Source organism: Acipenser ruthenus, chromosome 10 (genome assembly GCF_902713425.1).
Source record: "Acipenser ruthenus chromosome 10, fAciRut3.2 maternal haplotype, whole genome shotgun sequence".
NCBI classification, from domain to species: domain Eukaryota; kingdom Metazoa; phylum Chordata; class Actinopteri; order Acipenseriformes; family Acipenseridae; genus Acipenser; species Acipenser ruthenus.
The window spans coordinates 46744933-46762237 of NC_081198.1; the positions used below are offsets into that span (position 1 = coordinate 46744933).

At 37.6% G+C, this 17305-nt stretch overlaps 1 protein-coding gene across 1 annotated transcript; it reads left to right on the forward strand.

The window, feature by feature from the left end:
* The first annotated feature begins 415 nt into the window (after positions 1 to 415).
* On the forward strand, positions 416 to 16843 carry LOC117403784 (protein mono-ADP-ribosyltransferase PARP14-like). Its single transcript, XM_034006201.3, has 26 exons — positions 416 to 791; positions 1208 to 1386; positions 1707 to 1746; positions 2274 to 2411; positions 3002 to 3253; positions 3575 to 3811; positions 4102 to 6218; positions 6349 to 6469; positions 6665 to 6787; positions 6920 to 6982; positions 7104 to 7280; positions 8242 to 8426; positions 8567 to 8633; positions 8790 to 8933; positions 9025 to 9087; positions 9413 to 9589; positions 10567 to 10739; positions 10847 to 10904; positions 11452 to 11586; positions 12011 to 12073; positions 12205 to 12381; positions 12566 to 12754; positions 13255 to 13869; positions 14264 to 14409; positions 14636 to 14810; positions 15248 to 16843. Exons 1-26 carry the CDS (start codon positions 605 to 607, stop codon positions 15544 to 15546), a joined length of 6300 nt encoding a protein of 2099 aa, XP_033862092.3. The 5' UTR covers positions 416 to 604; the 3' UTR covers positions 15547 to 16843.
* Positions 16844 to 17305: the final 462 nt, after the last annotated feature.

Below are 17305 nucleotides of genomic sequence, written 5' to 3' on the forward strand. Positions count from 1 at the left end.
ACCCCCGTCCCATAGATCTGGTTAAATTTAAAAACTCTGCAAAGAAATTACCAGGTATATATTTTAACCATTCATGTTCCTATTCTATTTGTTAAGGCATAACAAAGTAACTGTTTTGTTGTGTTTTACAAGAAAACTGGAAAATATATTATATATACACCAAGTAACTGTATCCATAACCTTAGGATGTAATGCAAAATTGACTATAGAATAAATATTATTTGGGAATCGCTAACAGTGTTAAAATTATTTCTTCATTATGCTTTAACATTACAAAGGCTAAATAAATAAATAAATAAATAAAAAGTCCCAACCTACAGAACAAGTCCAACTGTATATTATGGCGCAGCATCTAATTGCGTCATTGAGTATGGGAGTGTCTAAAAGTGCTTTTTTAAGTTTCGATATTCTCTGCAGCAACTCGGTTCATACTGTATTTCTTGTTTACGGTATCAGAGTACATTTTAAAGAATGTCAGTAGGTACTCTTAACCATTATCCAAAATATTAATTACTTTGTTTATTATCATATTTTTTAAAATAATATGAATATAAATGTTTTTTATGTAGATAAAAAAAAAAAATCGAGTTACCTTTAAAACGTAATGGAATACATGGCTGAGAATGCTTCCTTGTTGGTTGTGGAAAATCTTCCTGACACCTTTGACTCTATAAAACCTAAGTTAGCTTTATATTTCCAAAACAAGAGGAGATCAGGAGGAGAAGTTTTAGAAATTAGGGATCACCCCGAAGACAAACGAAAAGCACTTCTTTTATATAAGGATGCAGAAGGTAAGTGTTCATTTTTACAGCTGCAGCCTGTACTGTTGAAGTTCTGCTTTACATCACGTACAATTTACATTTAAAACATAGAGTGCTTAATATTTCAAACGTTCCCAATTTGTTATTTACTGTATTCAGAGTATATTTAGTTTTCCTAGTGGGGCGAGACTTTTAACTACTGTCTTTAAAGTACGTACCAGTATATGTTTTTGTTTCGTTTTGAAAACTATACTGTATTTGGAGTTCCTGTAAAAGTTGTGGTTAGTCTTCTTATGATTAACATATTAGACTCAAGGTTATATAATGTAGGTTATAAATAGATTTCAGAGGATGTCAGAAGTATAATGCTGTCACTGATTGGTTTGTAATTATTGTCTTCACCTAACAAATGATACAGTAGCATGCCTACCTTATTTTTTTCTCAGCTAAAAACAAAGTGTTGGCCAAAGGAATCCACAAAGTTGATTTTAAGCAACTGGGGGTTGTGGGGCTCCAGGTTAGACCATTTGAAGATGCGCAGAATGAAGTAAAACCAATAGCCCAGTCTGTTAGACTGGAAAATAGTGTGCAATTAGGAGAAGCTACTGCAAGCTGGCAAACAAAGGTAATGTGTTATACGACATTATTCATATTCCTTCAGTGTCTTAAGAAAATGCAAATGCAGATTTTGTTATGAATAAAATACAGTCTGATATTCAGAAAGAATATTGAAAAAAGCCAACAACAGTCTAATACGGTTTCATGGATATCATGCAGAAATACATGCATGGACTGTTATGTGAGGCCAATTCATTTTCTAGAGCTGGGGGTTGTTGCCTGTAATGACACATTGTATTTTACAGTACTATATTATTTCTATTTCTAATTTAATACAAGGAATACGTACTAGACACCAATGTTTGGATGTTCTTTTCTGTTTCATAGACCATTAGTGAAGAGGCAGTGATACCAGCTCATAAAGGAGGTAAGATTAATTAGCTTTAGTCTATCTAGAAATCCCCTAGTTCATTCACAAAAAGGACTTTTAAAATGTTCACTAGCTTGATATACATTCAAAATCTAAGGCATTTCCACTGTGCTATAATGATAAGGCTTGACATTTATTTTTGTAAAGTAAGACATTAGGGTAAAATCACCCTTTTGTAGTTACACCTGTTTCAGGTTTTTTCCCATGATAGCCCCCTTGCAGTAATATTAATTGAAGCTCCGCTCTCACTCAGCTGGATTTGCCGACCACTGGTTTAAAGCATGAAACTATTACAGATAACTTCAACTGGGCTTTCTGAAGTGCACATTAGTATAAAGACAACAAAAGATATGTTCGGGTAATGAGCACAAGGTATATAAACAGAATACTCCTTGAGCGTTCATGAAGTGCTGATGTAATTTCACTCATGAGGATCCTTCGAATGTCTGCACCACTCATTGAACAGTCGTATTGTTTAGAACCTGGACTGTTAGAGATAAGAGAAGGTCCCCTTGTCTCCCTAGATTACTCGGTGTTACTCAGCAGCAATGGCCCTGTTGATGTAGAATACCTCAGACTATACTTTGAGCAATACTCTGAAGATATTGAAATTACCAAAAAGGATGAGAACAGGTGGATTCTGAAGTGTCCAAACAAAAATGGTGAGTGCATTCTAATAGTGAGCGCGAGTGTAACACCTGTTACATTGTATCTCTTGCTTTGAATTTGCTTTTCTTTACTTTTCTTATCCTTTTAAATTAAAATCAAAATATAACAGTTACCAGAAACTACCATACAATGCAAAATGTTGACCAATGTGCAAGATCTCAAGATAACATCATCTTAATTATATTATTGATAAAGGGTGCCATTGGAATAAGTGTTATTATGAAAAAAATATATATGTTAATAACAGGAACCAACAATTTCATGAATATCAAACTTTATTTTATCAACTAAACAGACTTCTTGTGACTGGAGCGCTTAGCTGGTATTCATGTACTCTGTTTATTGTGCGTTACCATGCTTATATAATCCAGTAGAAAATAAACCATACTGAAACTCCTTGAGTTCCTGTGTACAGTGCTGCACCTTCCAGGACACCAGAATGCTGTCTTGCATACTCAGTGCTTCCCTCTTCTCTCATCCATTTACTGTGCATTGAACATGAAGTTAGGACACTACTACTGTGAGAACAGGACAGACTGCATTGGTCATTTTGCAGACATTTACATGTTCTGTGTGTTCCCAGAGCTAAAGGAAGCGCTGCATGTAAAAGAGCACACTGTGGACGGCTCCCCCGTCTCTGTTGAATTGTACGATGAAAAGGAAGAGGAAGAGAAGTGTGACCCAAGAAGGTTCATTTTGACAGGCTTCAGTGAGGACACCAAGCTGAGCTTCATTTCTGTGTACATCCTTAGCTGCAGCAAGGGAGCTGAGCACTCCTGGGAGGTGCTGGACAGTGAGGGGCTGAAAATAGCGGTTACCTTTAAACAGGATATCGGTGAGCAAATGCCTCTTCTGTTTATGCTGTATAAGGTGTTTTAACAACCTTTTATAAGATAAGATAAGATGTCTTAATATCTTTGTGTAACTTTTTTCAGTGCTTCAGAGATGTGAATGCTAGGAATAAATGTTAAATATGATTCAGAGGTGGATAATCACAAAACAGTTTGAATGTTTATTAAACTATAACAGAAGTACAATACATAGACTTTCTATATGCAGTCCCAATTCTGTACTTGTTTAGGGAATGTAGTGGAAGGCTATACCTACACCTGTAGTATTGTTTGCTTTTACATTTAGTGGTTCTTTTTTTTTTCAGATGTGAAATCATTTTTGCAGAAGTGTTCCAAAAAAAAGCTGCAAAACAAGGAGATTGCAGCATCACGCCTGGAGCACACTGACTCTGTCCTGGTTCGAGGGCAAACCAGCAATGTCATGGAAGACACCTTGAATCTGTATTTTTCAGATTTCAAAAGAAGCAAAGGGGGAACAATAACATCAGTGACTGGTGAAACGGGGACCGGAGATGTCATTGTAACATTTCAGGATTATCTCGGTAAACTTTACAATGCACTTCACAGTTTCTTGGGGTTTTCTCTTTACTGTAATTGGGGGATTTCTGCTTTCTGGAAACCCTAGTGGGCAGAAATCTTACTGACTTAAAGCTAAGCATCTAGGGAAAATCCTAGTTTATGAGAAAAATAGGTAAGACCTGTTGTGTATCTCAGTTTAATTGTTGAAATGTTTATTCTTTTTAGTACATCTGCATACTACCTAATTCGTCTTTAAAAAACTTGTCTGTTAATAAAACTTGTGTAACATGTGTTTTTGTGCTTGTATCAACAGTTGCACAGCGAGTTGCTAAAGAACAGCATATGCTATGTGGAGTGCGGCTGACCGCTCATCTGTATTATAGGCGTTTCCAAAAGGCTGTGACTGGAGAAACCTGTCCCCCTCCAAACCTTCCTAGTAAGACAGCCTTCCCTGTGAACCCGCTGCTTCTCAATTACATCAATTGCACAAAGAAATACAAAGATGAGCTTGAGACAGTTTTAAGGGCCGTTGATTGTAAGGTTCACATTCACAATGAAGGAGAGATACAGCCTCATCAAGCTGTGCTGGAACACACTTTTGACAGTGACTCGCTGTCATTGTATCGAGTCGCTTCAAGCTGGGAAAGTGATGCCAAGCAGGCGTTTCATTCATTTCTTGATCAATTTAATGTACACAAACTTACAATAGAAAAGGAGGTATGGGAGAAAATAGCAGATGAGTGCCTGGAATTAAGTAACACTGATTTAAAAGTATCCTTTGAAGCTTCCACCAGCATGCTTGTTTTGGTTGGAGGGAAGGAACAAGTTATCAGTGTCCGAGATAAAGTAGAGCGCTGTGTGAAGAAAGCAAAGCAAAAGCTGTTAGAGATAAGAACCACCATAGAAAGGAAGGTTATTGTGAAAAACAGGGAAGAACTAAATTTGTTGTGGAATTTAGTCTACGACAAGCTTGAAGACGTTGAAAGTTCAAGTGATGACGGAGCCTTGGCCTTATACCTGAAAGGACACAGGGATAAAGTAGACAAAGCCGAAAAAGTCGTCAAAGAGGCCAAGTCAACACTGATTACTCAAGCACTAAACCTGCCAACATGTACAGCAGAGTTTTTAAAGTCACTGGATCTGGAAGAGTTTAAGCTGGATCATTTTTTGCAGAATGGCATTAGAGCTGCCATACTCAACCACAAATCCTTAGAGATCCTGGCTGTGCAAAATGACGCCAAGAACGCAGAAGATAAAATCAAAGAACTCCTAAAGGATGAAGTCATCAGTCTCACCCCTGATCAGGCGAAAGCCACCAAAAATGATGAATGGAATCGTTTTTTCAGTGAGCTCAAAGAGGAGGTAGATTCTAGCAGTAGTGGCCGTGGCATCAGCATCACACAGACTGACACGAAGATAACGTTAGCCGGCTTCTCCAATGTTGTGGCAGATGTTACAAGGAAGCTGAAAGGCTATCTTGAAAACAAAAGGCTTGTTACTGAGGTTATCCCCCTCAAAGAGGTGCGTGAGGTAGACTTCATAGACAGCTGCATGAAGGTGTCCGAGGTACCTGAGATCAAAGCCATGGATGTCACCATACTGCCGGTGCGGACGCAGGCTTCCCCTGGGTTGAAGGTCATCGCCGCTGCGGACAACATTAAAAGTGCAGTGGCTGCTGTGGAGAAGCAGATAGCTTTGATTGTTTTTGAAAAGTGCTCGTACAACAAAGCAGGAGAGTCCAAGGTGCTTGAAAAACATCAAGATACCCTCAAGGCTAGGGCAAAAAAGTTTGGATGCATGTTATGGCTAATGATTCAGCAGGACACACCCGCCGCTTTACCTGTTCTGGCAGCTCAGTCCTACTCTCACAAATTATGTGATGCTTTTCATTTATACATTGCCCAAGGCCACATAACAAAGAGAAAGGTGGATGCTTTAGTGTGTCCGTTAAACAGTGACTTAACCTTTGATAACCCTATTGCTCAGGAAGTTCTTGGTGTTGGAGGGGATGAAATAAGGAATGACTGTGAGACAATCATAAAAGACAGGCAAGCAACAGGAGCTGGGGAGGTGATACTGACCTGCAAAGGAAAGCTCCCTGTAAAAATATTGATTGTTGCTGTGACTCCTATATGGGGAAAGTGTAACTACACAGTAAGAGGGACTCCCATGGAAAATATATACCTGAGCTCATCAGTCCATCGATGCTTACAGACCGCAGAGGAGAATCAGTGCGCTTCCATTGCGCTTCCAGCTCTTGGCTGTGGAAGCTTTGGGTTCCCAGTCAGTGAAAGCGCCCGAGTCGTGATGAAGGCAATCCTGGAGTACTGTGAGAGCAAACCGAGCAGCCTGCAGAATCTCAAAGACATCTATGTGATTGAACCTGATGGCAGGATTATCCAACAATTGAATGCTGCAGTGAAAGACATGGTAATTATAACCATACCTATTTGCCTGATACACATTGTATGTTTTTTTATTTTATTTTTTAATGATGTATCTTTTGATGTAAAATATAGAATGTTGCATAATGAAAATATTGTCTGCTTAATCTCTTTAGGCTTCTAAGCCGGGACAAACTAATGCAACAGGGAAAGCAGCTGCAACTCTACCTGCACTGACAGCTACAGCGGCTCCTCCAGGACCTGTAGCTTCCACAGTTCCTTCCTTTCTGCTAAAAGGTAAGAAAGAATTGTACATTGTGGCTACAATCCCCCCCCTTCCAAGTGTTGTTAATGTGGACACCTAGATGTCTCTCCTATCGACTGTCCAGTGTTGATGAAACTATGCATGGGCATCTGTGTTTCTCTCAAGAGGAATATGAAACCTTCATCTTCCCATTTTAATGGGTGTTTTGTTATTTGTCCCATTCCCAGCCCCAGCAGCGCCAACTGTTAATGTATCTGGGGTAACAGTAACTCTGAAAAAAGGAGATGTCACCAAGGAGACTGTGGATGCGATAGTGAATTCAACGAACTGCAGTCTGAATCTGGATTCTGGTGAGTAACACTCAGGCAAAGTCTTCTTCTGTGATCATGGATGATTGGGGGATTCACAAAGCTGTTTAACCTGAACTGGATCTGACCACAATTGAAGGTATAATGTAATCGTGTACTCTTCTCTTTTTGCAGGTGTCTCTGGAGCAATATTGAACGCTGCAGGGAGTTCTGTTGTTGATGAATGCACGAAATTGGGTAATCCTATTTAAAATATGGGAAGATGTAATTTTTAATACCAATTTGCGCATTACATGCAAAAACAAACTTCATATGGGTGCTATTTGAAGAAATAGAAATGTTATTTCTCTTTGACTAGGTTCTCAACCAAGTGACGGAGTTGTGTGTACAGGAGGAGGCAACCTCAATTGCAAGCACATTATCCATATGGTGGGACCGACCACTGCAGCAGGCATCATAGTGTCTGTGGAGAAGGTTCTGCAGGAGTGTGATAATAAGAACGTGACCAGCGTAGTGTTCCCAGCTATAGGGACAGGTAATGAGTCTGTAATCCAGGGGTGTCCACTTCTGGTGCTAGAGAGCTAATGGGGCTGCTGGTTTTCGTTTCAACCGAGTTCTCAATTACTTAATTGCACCAATTATTGGCTTAATTAGTCAAAATTAACAGGTGTTCCAGATCTTTAGCCACTGATGATGTAAAGACATCTATAAAACCTGCAGGATAGGGGCTCTCCAGGACCAGGATTGGACACCCCTGCTCTAATCCTTTTACAATAAATCAATACATATCATGAACCCCAAATTTGTGCTCAGCAGTACTGATTCAATGTCCAAAGTGTACACAGCTATATACTCAGAATAAATACATTTAAATGATTCTTATTTAGCATTAGTGTCTTTTTTTTTTACTGTTGGTAGATTGGATCAATATTACACTAATACTCTAGTCTGAGGGAATGCATTGCTGTCCCTCACCAGCAAAGGCCAGTCTCCACAGCACAGGTTTGGAAAAACATTAAGATGGTCACCATTTTAAAGTTACTTTGGTCTTCCAAACTAATAAATGTACAATGTATTGTTCTCAAAGAATAAACTAATTAATTCACATATGTTATCAGTATAGTTGGTATGTGATTACCCATTCAGCATGTCTGTAAAGTGGTTACAACAGTGTTACTGTTTCAGTTAATGGAATCGACCCCAATATGTACAACAATGTCCACTATATCTTCTATCTATGTGTCTATTTTATAATGCATGTATGTTTTTTCAAAGTTTTGGCAGGGCAACTTCTTGATTTCCATACTTCTTGAGTTCATGCAAACTGTTTTAAAATTTCTAAAAATGTAAATATAAAATCATGACCGAGGGGGATATAGAGGTTTTTCCTCTTTTTAATTAAATTATCTCGAGTTTTTGTCATATAGCATGGAAATGTTCTTTCTATTCATTTATTTTGGCTTTTGTTTTTGTTTTTGTTTTGTTTGTTTTTACAGGAAGAGGTGCTATTGGACACAAAGACTCAATTGTTTCAGTATTGAAAGGATTTGAGAACTATTTCTCAAAAACAACTTCCACCAGCCTTAAATCTATTTTCATGGTTGCTTTTGAGCAGAAGGTGTACGACTCTTTCCAAGATTATTTTGCTGAAAGAAATCTGCAGTCAAGTGGGAACACAAAAGTAAATATCTTTTTTTTTATTTCCTTTGAAAAGATATGTGTATGGTTTCTATGCAAACAAAAGACAACAGCTATTTAAATGGTATGAATCACAGGCAGCAGTGAACCGCAGAAATATAATAAACTAGTTCTTTTTTATAGGCAACCAATCAAGCATCTGCTTTTGGGCCCCAAACTGTGCCTTCCGTACTGTCTTTCAAAAATCAAGGTATTGTCCATTCATCACTTGTTTTTAAAATCTTTAATGCAAACAACTGATTGATCTTGTTTTTAATATACACGTTTTATAAGTAAAGCCTTATTGTGAGAATAACAAAAGGTATTTGTGACTGACTGACTGTATTTACACCCCATTTTCTTTTAGGACAAGTTCATGTTCAAAGCATGCAGTCACCCTCTCAAGTAAAAATCTGCAATGTCACAGTAACCATTAAGAAAGGTGATATTACTACTGAAACTGTTAAAGGGATTGTTAACTCCACAAATACTTCTTTGAATTTAAACAGTGGTAAGTGGTTTTTCTCCTCCCTCTGTTGTATGATGTTTTTTTTTTTTAACAGTGCGATGTCAGGAATTGATGAGTTATGTTTGTATTGCAGGTGTATCAGGAGCTATATTTAAAGCAGCTGGAAGTTCAGTTCAAGATGAGTGCAAAGCACTTGGTAAGTTAGAACAGTATAATGACCATTTCCAATAGTAGTGTGAACGTTGCTATTTACTGTACATCGTGCATTTATGAAAACCTATAAAATGCTTTCAATGGAAAAGCATTTTATTCTGACAATATTTGACTATGCTAAGCTCAAGAAAATCCCAATCTTACTAATATATAATGATATGAACTAATACACACTTTAATTCATACTTTATAATACCAATGTGTTACCATATGAAGTCATTTTGAAATATTTGTTCTAAATCCATTTTGCTGAAATTGCTTATTCTTGTTCTGTAAGGGTGACTCTGTGTCTTTTGGTTATTGTTCAGGCTCACAGCCAGCTGATGGGCTTGTGGTGACAAGTGGAGGATCACTGAGCTGTGACTTTATTCTACAAATGGTAGGACCAAAAACCCTTCCAGGAATAGAATCTCAGGTGGAAAAGGCCCTTCAGGAGTGCGAGAAGAAGCAGATCACAACCGTTTCCTTTCCTGCAATGGGCACAGGTAACAGTGCTGTAGAATGCAGAATGATTGATTCTAAAAGGCACAGGTAACAGTGCTGTAGAATGCAGAATGATTGATTCTAAAAGGCACAGGTAACAGTGCTGTAGAATGCAGAATGATTGATTCTAAAAGGCACAGGTAACAGTGCTGTAGAATGCAGAATGATTGATTCTAAAAGGCACAGGTAACAGTGCTGTAGAATGCAGAATGATTGATTCTAAAAGGCACAGGTAACAGTGCTGTAGAATGCAGAATGATTGATTCTAAAAGGCACAGGTAACAGTGCTGTAGAATGCAGAATGATTGATTCTAAAAGGCACAGGTAACAGTGCTGTAGAATGCAGAATGATTGATTCTAAAAGGCACAGGTAACAGTGCTGTAGAATGCAGAATGATTGCTTCTAAAAGGCACAGGTAACAGTGCTGTAGAATGCAGAATGATTGATTCTAAAAGGCACAGGTAACAGTGCTGTAGAATGCAGAATGATTGATTCTAAAATGCACATTTAACAGTGCTGTAGAATGCAGAATGATTGATTCTAAAAGGCACAGGTAACAGTGCTGTAGAATGCAGAATGATTGATTCTAAAAGGCACATTTAACAGTGCTGTAGAATGCAGAATGATTGATTCTAAAATGCACATTTAACAGTGCTGTAGAATGCAGAATGATTGATTCTAAAAGGCACAGGTAACAGTGCTGTAGAATGCAGAATGATTGATTCTAAAAGTCGAGTGACAGTTTTCTGTATTACCGTTATAGAGTTGCAGTTTATTTATTTCTTAGCAGTTTCAGTCCGGATCAGTTTTTTATTTTATTTCTTCTCATGTTTAATTACTTATGTGATAGGAAAGTGTTATCGGTGGCTCCAGGGCAGGATTGGTAAACCTCTAGTGAAACACAAAGCAGGGCTTGTGAAGTAAAGTGGTTTGGGACAATACAGCACTGTGTGTGAATACTTTTTCTTTCCTGTTTAGGTGCAGGAGGACTAAGTCCCAGTGGTGTCATCGAGTCAATGCTGCAAGGATTTAAGAATCATTTATCTCTGCAGAAGGCTTCAATCCTCAAGTTAATTTACATTGTTGTGGTTCAAGACAAAATCTTTGACGAGTTTACCGACGGACTGACGAAGTGGACCCTTGAAGCCCAGGTAAGTCAAACAAACATTTCCTCACACCGAATATTCGCTGAACGAGGTGAGGCTGCCTTGACTGTTGATTACTCATCATTTAAGGCCTAACTGTTTTCTTCTACCAGGATGAGTCTTCTGATAGCGATGATGACTCTGACTCCAAGTCTGAGAGTGAATATGAAGGTAATGGAATAGTCTTGTTACACTGTTGCTTTAATGCCATTTAGTTTTAGAACACAGACGAACAAAAAGAGTTCAATTTCTGTTTGTTTGCGTGCTATCATACTCTTTGAAGTGCATTGTTTGTGCTATAAGCTGACTTGCCCAGTATATAACCGTCATTCTAAACTGTAAGGAAATAAAATCGACAAATGGTTTCGTTCAAAAATGTTTTATATGCATAAAAGAAATATTGTTAATGCAATCATATTGGATACAACCAAAGAAAGACACACAGGTCTAACAGTATGGCCCAATGTTAATGCTTGTATTATCAAACAGAAGTCCGTGGAGTCAAATCAAAGAATTGACTGACGATTAAAACAGAAACTTTACATTAAATACTAAGAATATATTAGCATTTTCACCCCTATTTCTTATACTCTCTTCCAATCAGTATGGATCTACCCTGCTATCCCGTATTACCATACAGTTGATTTACTTTTATTAAAGTGTAAATGTAAACTATTTGTATTATAAAATATACTTAATGTATGTGTTGGTTTTAAAGATCTATTCCCATTGGTGAAAAATATTGAAATAAAAATTGGATCCATAAAAGTTCAGGCTGTATGTGGTGACATCACCAAGGAAAAAACAGATGCAATTGTAAGCAGCACCAGTACCACTCTCAACTTAACATCTGGTAAGTGTTTTTTTTTGTGAGGTTTTAAAAAAAATGTAATGCAATATAGTCAATGATGGACTAACTGTACGACTATCGTATAGCACTGTGTTAGAGTCCAGAGCAATTAGAAGCAATGAAATGGATATAGTGAAATCAGCTCAAACTAATGGCACACAAAGAAGATGCTTTACAGGAAATACAGATACAGTAATCCGCCAGACTGATTGCACACTGATGTACAGTATATTGTCTTTTTTATCATTTTAGATTTTTAGCCAAACAAACGATATGCATGAATATCATCATTCATAAAAACATTTGATAATGGTTCAGGATGAAAATGTGTGAAATTTACTTCTATAAATCAAAGCATGTGAGCAAACACATTAACCTTGAAATGACTGACACGGTATTGAAGGCTGCTCTTTCTTATTGCATGCAGGAGTATCTGGAGCTATCCTGAAAGCTGCAGGCCAGTTGGTCGTGGATGAATGTACAGCTCTTGGTAAGGAGACATTCATTTTCTTTTAACTTCTTTATGTCCATTTAAATAATTGGAGACTGTTATCAGGTATAAACTAAAAAATGCAAGTATTATAAATTATTAATCCAATAACCATGGCTGTTTTTTAATAGGAGTCCAGCAAAGTGATGGCTTTGCAATCACCAAACCAGGAAATCTGCAAGTGAAACACATCATACACATGGTTGGACAAACGACAGTGCCAGCAATTACACAGTCTATGTGTAAAGTTTTGAAAGCCTGTGAAAATATGAAGATCCAATCTGTCTCATTCCCAGCACTAGGAACAGGTGACGTATTGTCTACTGTAATATATATAATATATATATATATATATATATATATATGATATGATATGATGTTAAAGGTTATTCATATGCTTATATTAAAGTCTAACTAAAAAGTTGTCATTTTTCTTTTTTCTGACTAATATATTAAATCAGTTTACTTTTTACTTTTTCTTTTTTTTTTTAGGAGCTGGTAATTTAAGTGCATCTCAAGTAGCCACTGCCATGGTCGATGCTGTCAGCAGTTATGTCATCGACCACGTGAAACCTTCTCTTAGTGTTGTCCGCATTGTCATATTCCAGCAAAACATGATGCTTGAATTTGAAAAGAGTCTGGAGAAGTTTAAAAAGGTGACACCCCATGCCATTCCACAAGGTAAGAAACTGGACAAGCATTCTGACTTTGTGGCTGTTGCATAACAATTAGAAATCAGTCTACACATACTGTACACCAGACAGGGTGTCCCGAAATACAACAGTACAGCTCAAAATGTACCATATTTAAATGTATGAACTATGTGTATTATTGTTTATGCTTTGCATGCTTTTTTTCCCGGATAATGTAACGATAGTTTGTACACAATGCAGAGTTAATATGTTAGCCACACCACAAAACCACCACACAATGTGGCTCAATTGGCTCCTTTGCAGGCAGTATAGATAAACCTGCTAACCTGCTACCTTTTACCTGTTAGGGTCATTGCTCCAGGACTGACTTGAGATATAACCAGTGCTTGTGCTGCCCCCTCTCTGTGGCAAAAGAGTGGACTTCACTACCAGTGCTTTTAACGCAATACATTTCACAAGCCTTAAAATGTAACACAAAAATGTCAGAAACATTATCAGTAATACTAAGTCTGTGGGCTTTCTTTACAGCACCAGTTAAAACTGTTTCAAGTCGAGTCCAAGCAATCATTTCAAACACAAGCCCGACAGTGAAGACAGTGAAATATCCAGTTAGTACGGTGGAAGTGTACAGCACATCTAAAGATGGCATCTCCAAGGTGAAGGAATGCATCAAGGACTTGATCGCTGAAGAGTGCTCCAGCAGTGACATCGACTCGGAACACATCAGCCATTTGCTGGACGCAGAAAGACAGCAGATAGCACAGTTGTGTGAGAAGCAGCAAATCCAACTGGAAATAGGACAGAGGAAAATAACGGTGTCAGGGAAACGGGATGACGTCCTGACCGCTGCCCTGACGACCAACAAACTCATTCAGAACGCTAAGGAAAGGGATGGCAGGAAGCAGGAAGAAAAGAGGATGAAGAAAACCGTCCGCTGGGAGATATTTATCCATGGCAAGCCTAAGGCACTCGGCTCCAGAATAAATTATGAGCTGGAGGTGGCCTACCACAAAAAGGAGAAGACCTATGTGTACAGTCACGATGGGGAATCTTACACAGTCGACATGGGGAAGATGCAGCAAGCTGATCAGAAAGGAAATGTGATCAAAATCAAAAGGATGCCCCTGACTGATTCTGAGACAGGTAGGTCTGTTCTGCGCAACGCATTGGTTCCCTTGGTGATGTTTATTTTTTACATTTTTCATATAGTGATACAAAGAGTGTGGACTATTAACAACAATTCCTATCTTTTATTTGTCTATGCGCCACTATACTATCAAGAGGTGAGCACACTGTTCATTTATTCCCTAGCTCATGTGCAATGTTCCCTCATTTACATCCTCTTGCAAATCATCACTGCTTCCATTGCTTGTTAATATAAACTATATTAAAGTTTATAAAGTTGTTGTTAATAAGAGGAAATAGAGAAATATTGTATATCATAATTATGAAATACATACAATAGAAAAGTTCATTTTAACTGGATTCCTTTCTGCATACTTTTATTGCCACATTAACAATATTCCTGATTTTTCAGCCATTATTGAGCAACCAGAATCATGGACTGACATGAAGAATAAAGATTTTGAAATAATTGTGCTTGCACCGAACTCTGAGGAATTCCTGAAAATTTCAAAAGAGTTTGTAAAATCATGCAATTCCCCAAATGCTGAGGTAGTACAGGTAAGGAACTACCAAACAAATACAATAACATTTCTTGAATTTGTATGCATTACTTGTTACATACATGGATATTGTAAGCTGTGGCATTCAGGATGTCCAGATGCCAACTACTCCATACAGTGATTGGTTGATTTCTTATATGTAATGTATAGTGTCATGTATGGAGAGACTGAAAGCATGTACAGTATGTATTGATTTCTGATGCAGTTTCTTGTTGAATTTCTAGATTGAGAGGATCCAGCACCTGAAACAGTGGCAGAGCTATGCTGTGAGAAAGCAGACACTGGACAGGAAGTATCCAAAAGCAACCAACGAGCGCATTCTTTACCATGGGACCACAAAAGACATCTGTCAGAGAGTAAACAAAACAGGCTTTAACAGAAGCTTCTGTGGAAGAAACGGTAAGCCTCGTACTGCGGTTCTATATTCTTTAACAAAATACTGGTTTGATATTTAGAAGAGGGGAGAAAATTGCCTCTATTTTAAGACCTAATAACAATTTGAAGCAGCCCGTGTAAAAACGGAGGCATCTTCACTCACAGCTTAGATACAGAGCAGGAAGATTCTGAATGTGTTTCCTGTTTAATTATGTTGCTTTACATCGTCACCGTAGTCCTTCTGCTGCCAAAGCCTGGTCTTCCCTCCATCATCATCCTATAGTTCTGTCTGATAGTGTTTTCATTGTGCTTTACATTCGCTACATTGGAAAGACAGGTATTTCTCCTGGACTTGTCTCCCGGTTGTGTTTGTGTGTGTGTGTGTCTTTCCTCGGGAAAGGGAACACTACGGTTATTAATGAGTGTTGACACAATTACTATAATTTTTTTTTTTTTTTCAGCTACCAGATTTGGGCAAGGAACTTACTTTGCCAAAGAGGCATCCTACTCTTGTCACAATTCATACTCCAACCCAGATGAAAATGGGCACAAATACATTTACAGAGCCAGGGTAATCACTGGGAAACTTTGCCAGGGAATTACAAACTTAAAGGAGCCAACCCCGGTCAACCCCAACGATCCAAACTCCGATCTCTGTGACTGTGCTGTCGACAATGAAAAGACGCCTTTTATATTTGTTATTTTTTGTGATGATGGAGCCTACCCGGAATATCTTATAACTTTTAAAATTCCAAACTGAGCCTTTAGTTCAGGAATGTCAAAGTGTAATTTGTTATTTTATTGATAAACCAGAATCGCTGCTAGTTGTCCCTTAAATCATATGCAACTTTAAAATGTATGTTAAAAAATGAAAATAATTTGTTATAATCATTTATCTTAAGCAGTTTTAAAAAGTTTGTATCATATACTTTTAGAGTTCAATACCAAATTCACTGCTTTCCTGTGGAAGGCAAGTACAAACCAGTACATTGTGATTAAACTTACGATTTATTAGTTTGAAATCTCTCTCTTTGTACACATTATGAAAAAGGCAAGCCAAGTTTACTTACTAAACACCAATCATTGTGTATAGGAGACTGCAGATTTTTAAATATGTACTGTGTTTTCTGATTAAGAATTTACATTTTCCTGTTTACAGACAGTTACAGACCCTTCCTCAATTTAACCCCGACACCATCTAAAAATCCACAACCAGGTGCAACAGTAGTGAAAAGGGTATCATTATTCTGCGATTTGACGAGAAATGTTTCACTCTTATGAAATGTGGATTGTAAATGCAGTGATTGTAGCACCCTCTAGTGGACCTTACGATCATAACAAAATTATTTTATGGTACACTACTGTCACCATCTGGTCTTGTTTTTGCAATGGCAGTTGGATTTTTTGTTAATTGGGGGAAAAAAAATGGTATTTGTAGTCAGTGCTGATATGTTAACTTTTGGAATTTTACAGGCAAGAGCTTATCAAGGGCAGCAGTGCGGAGTAGTGGTTAGGGCTCTGGACTCTTGACAGGAGGGTTGTGGGTTCAATCCCCAGTGGGGGACACTGCTGTTGTACCCTTGAGCAAGGTACTTTACCTAGATTGCTCCAGTAAAAACCCAACTGTATAAATGGGTAATTGTATGTAAAATAATGTGATATCTGTATAATGTGAAATAATGTACAATGTGATATCTTGTAACAATTGTAAGTCGCCCTGGATAAGGGCGTCTGCTAAGAAATTAATAATAATAATAATCATGGTTTTATTATATTAAGAACAAAGTTATTTTAAGACATAACATTTCGATCATAGTTTTTCTTTCGAAAAGAGGGTTGTACCTTCTTTGTAGGTTATATTTAATTCTATATGGCTTCAAGTAATTTAAAATCATATAACAAAAGTTATTCTGTACACCGCTTGATAGGTGAAGCTGTGTATTTCCTTGAGGTTTAGGCCCCTTGTGGCAAATCAGTGTCAGTGCTCTACACTTGCAGATTAAATTTTGAAGAACACTAATTTGTAATGTATTAAAAATAAAGATACGTGAACTTGAGTGTTTTTCATTTGGAAAGCAGATTAACAATTTAAAAGATTAAGTAAAAAAAAGTGACATTTACCAATATTTTTTGTTCTCCACTGGGGATGCAGATCACTGGCAACTAGGATACAGTGGAGGCACCATTTGATGGAAAGGAGGTCACAAATGATGGAAGGAATCACTAATCTAATTGCGATTACATTTGGTTAAGACATTCTTTTGAGACATAAGATAGTATGTGGACATGAGATACTTGCCAGCTTGTCTTTATGTGCACATGCATGTCTGAAGATATCTTTCTGCTAGGTATGTCCAGACATGCATAGTTAATACTTTGTACAGTTACATGTCCGACTGCTTCAGAAGGTTATCTGAAGTAACTTGCAGATAAAGCAAAAGGCCTTTTACCTGCAGGTCTTATAACAGGACGTGGTAATGACTGAAGAATAGGGTTTAAAAGCTCAGGATACATTATAG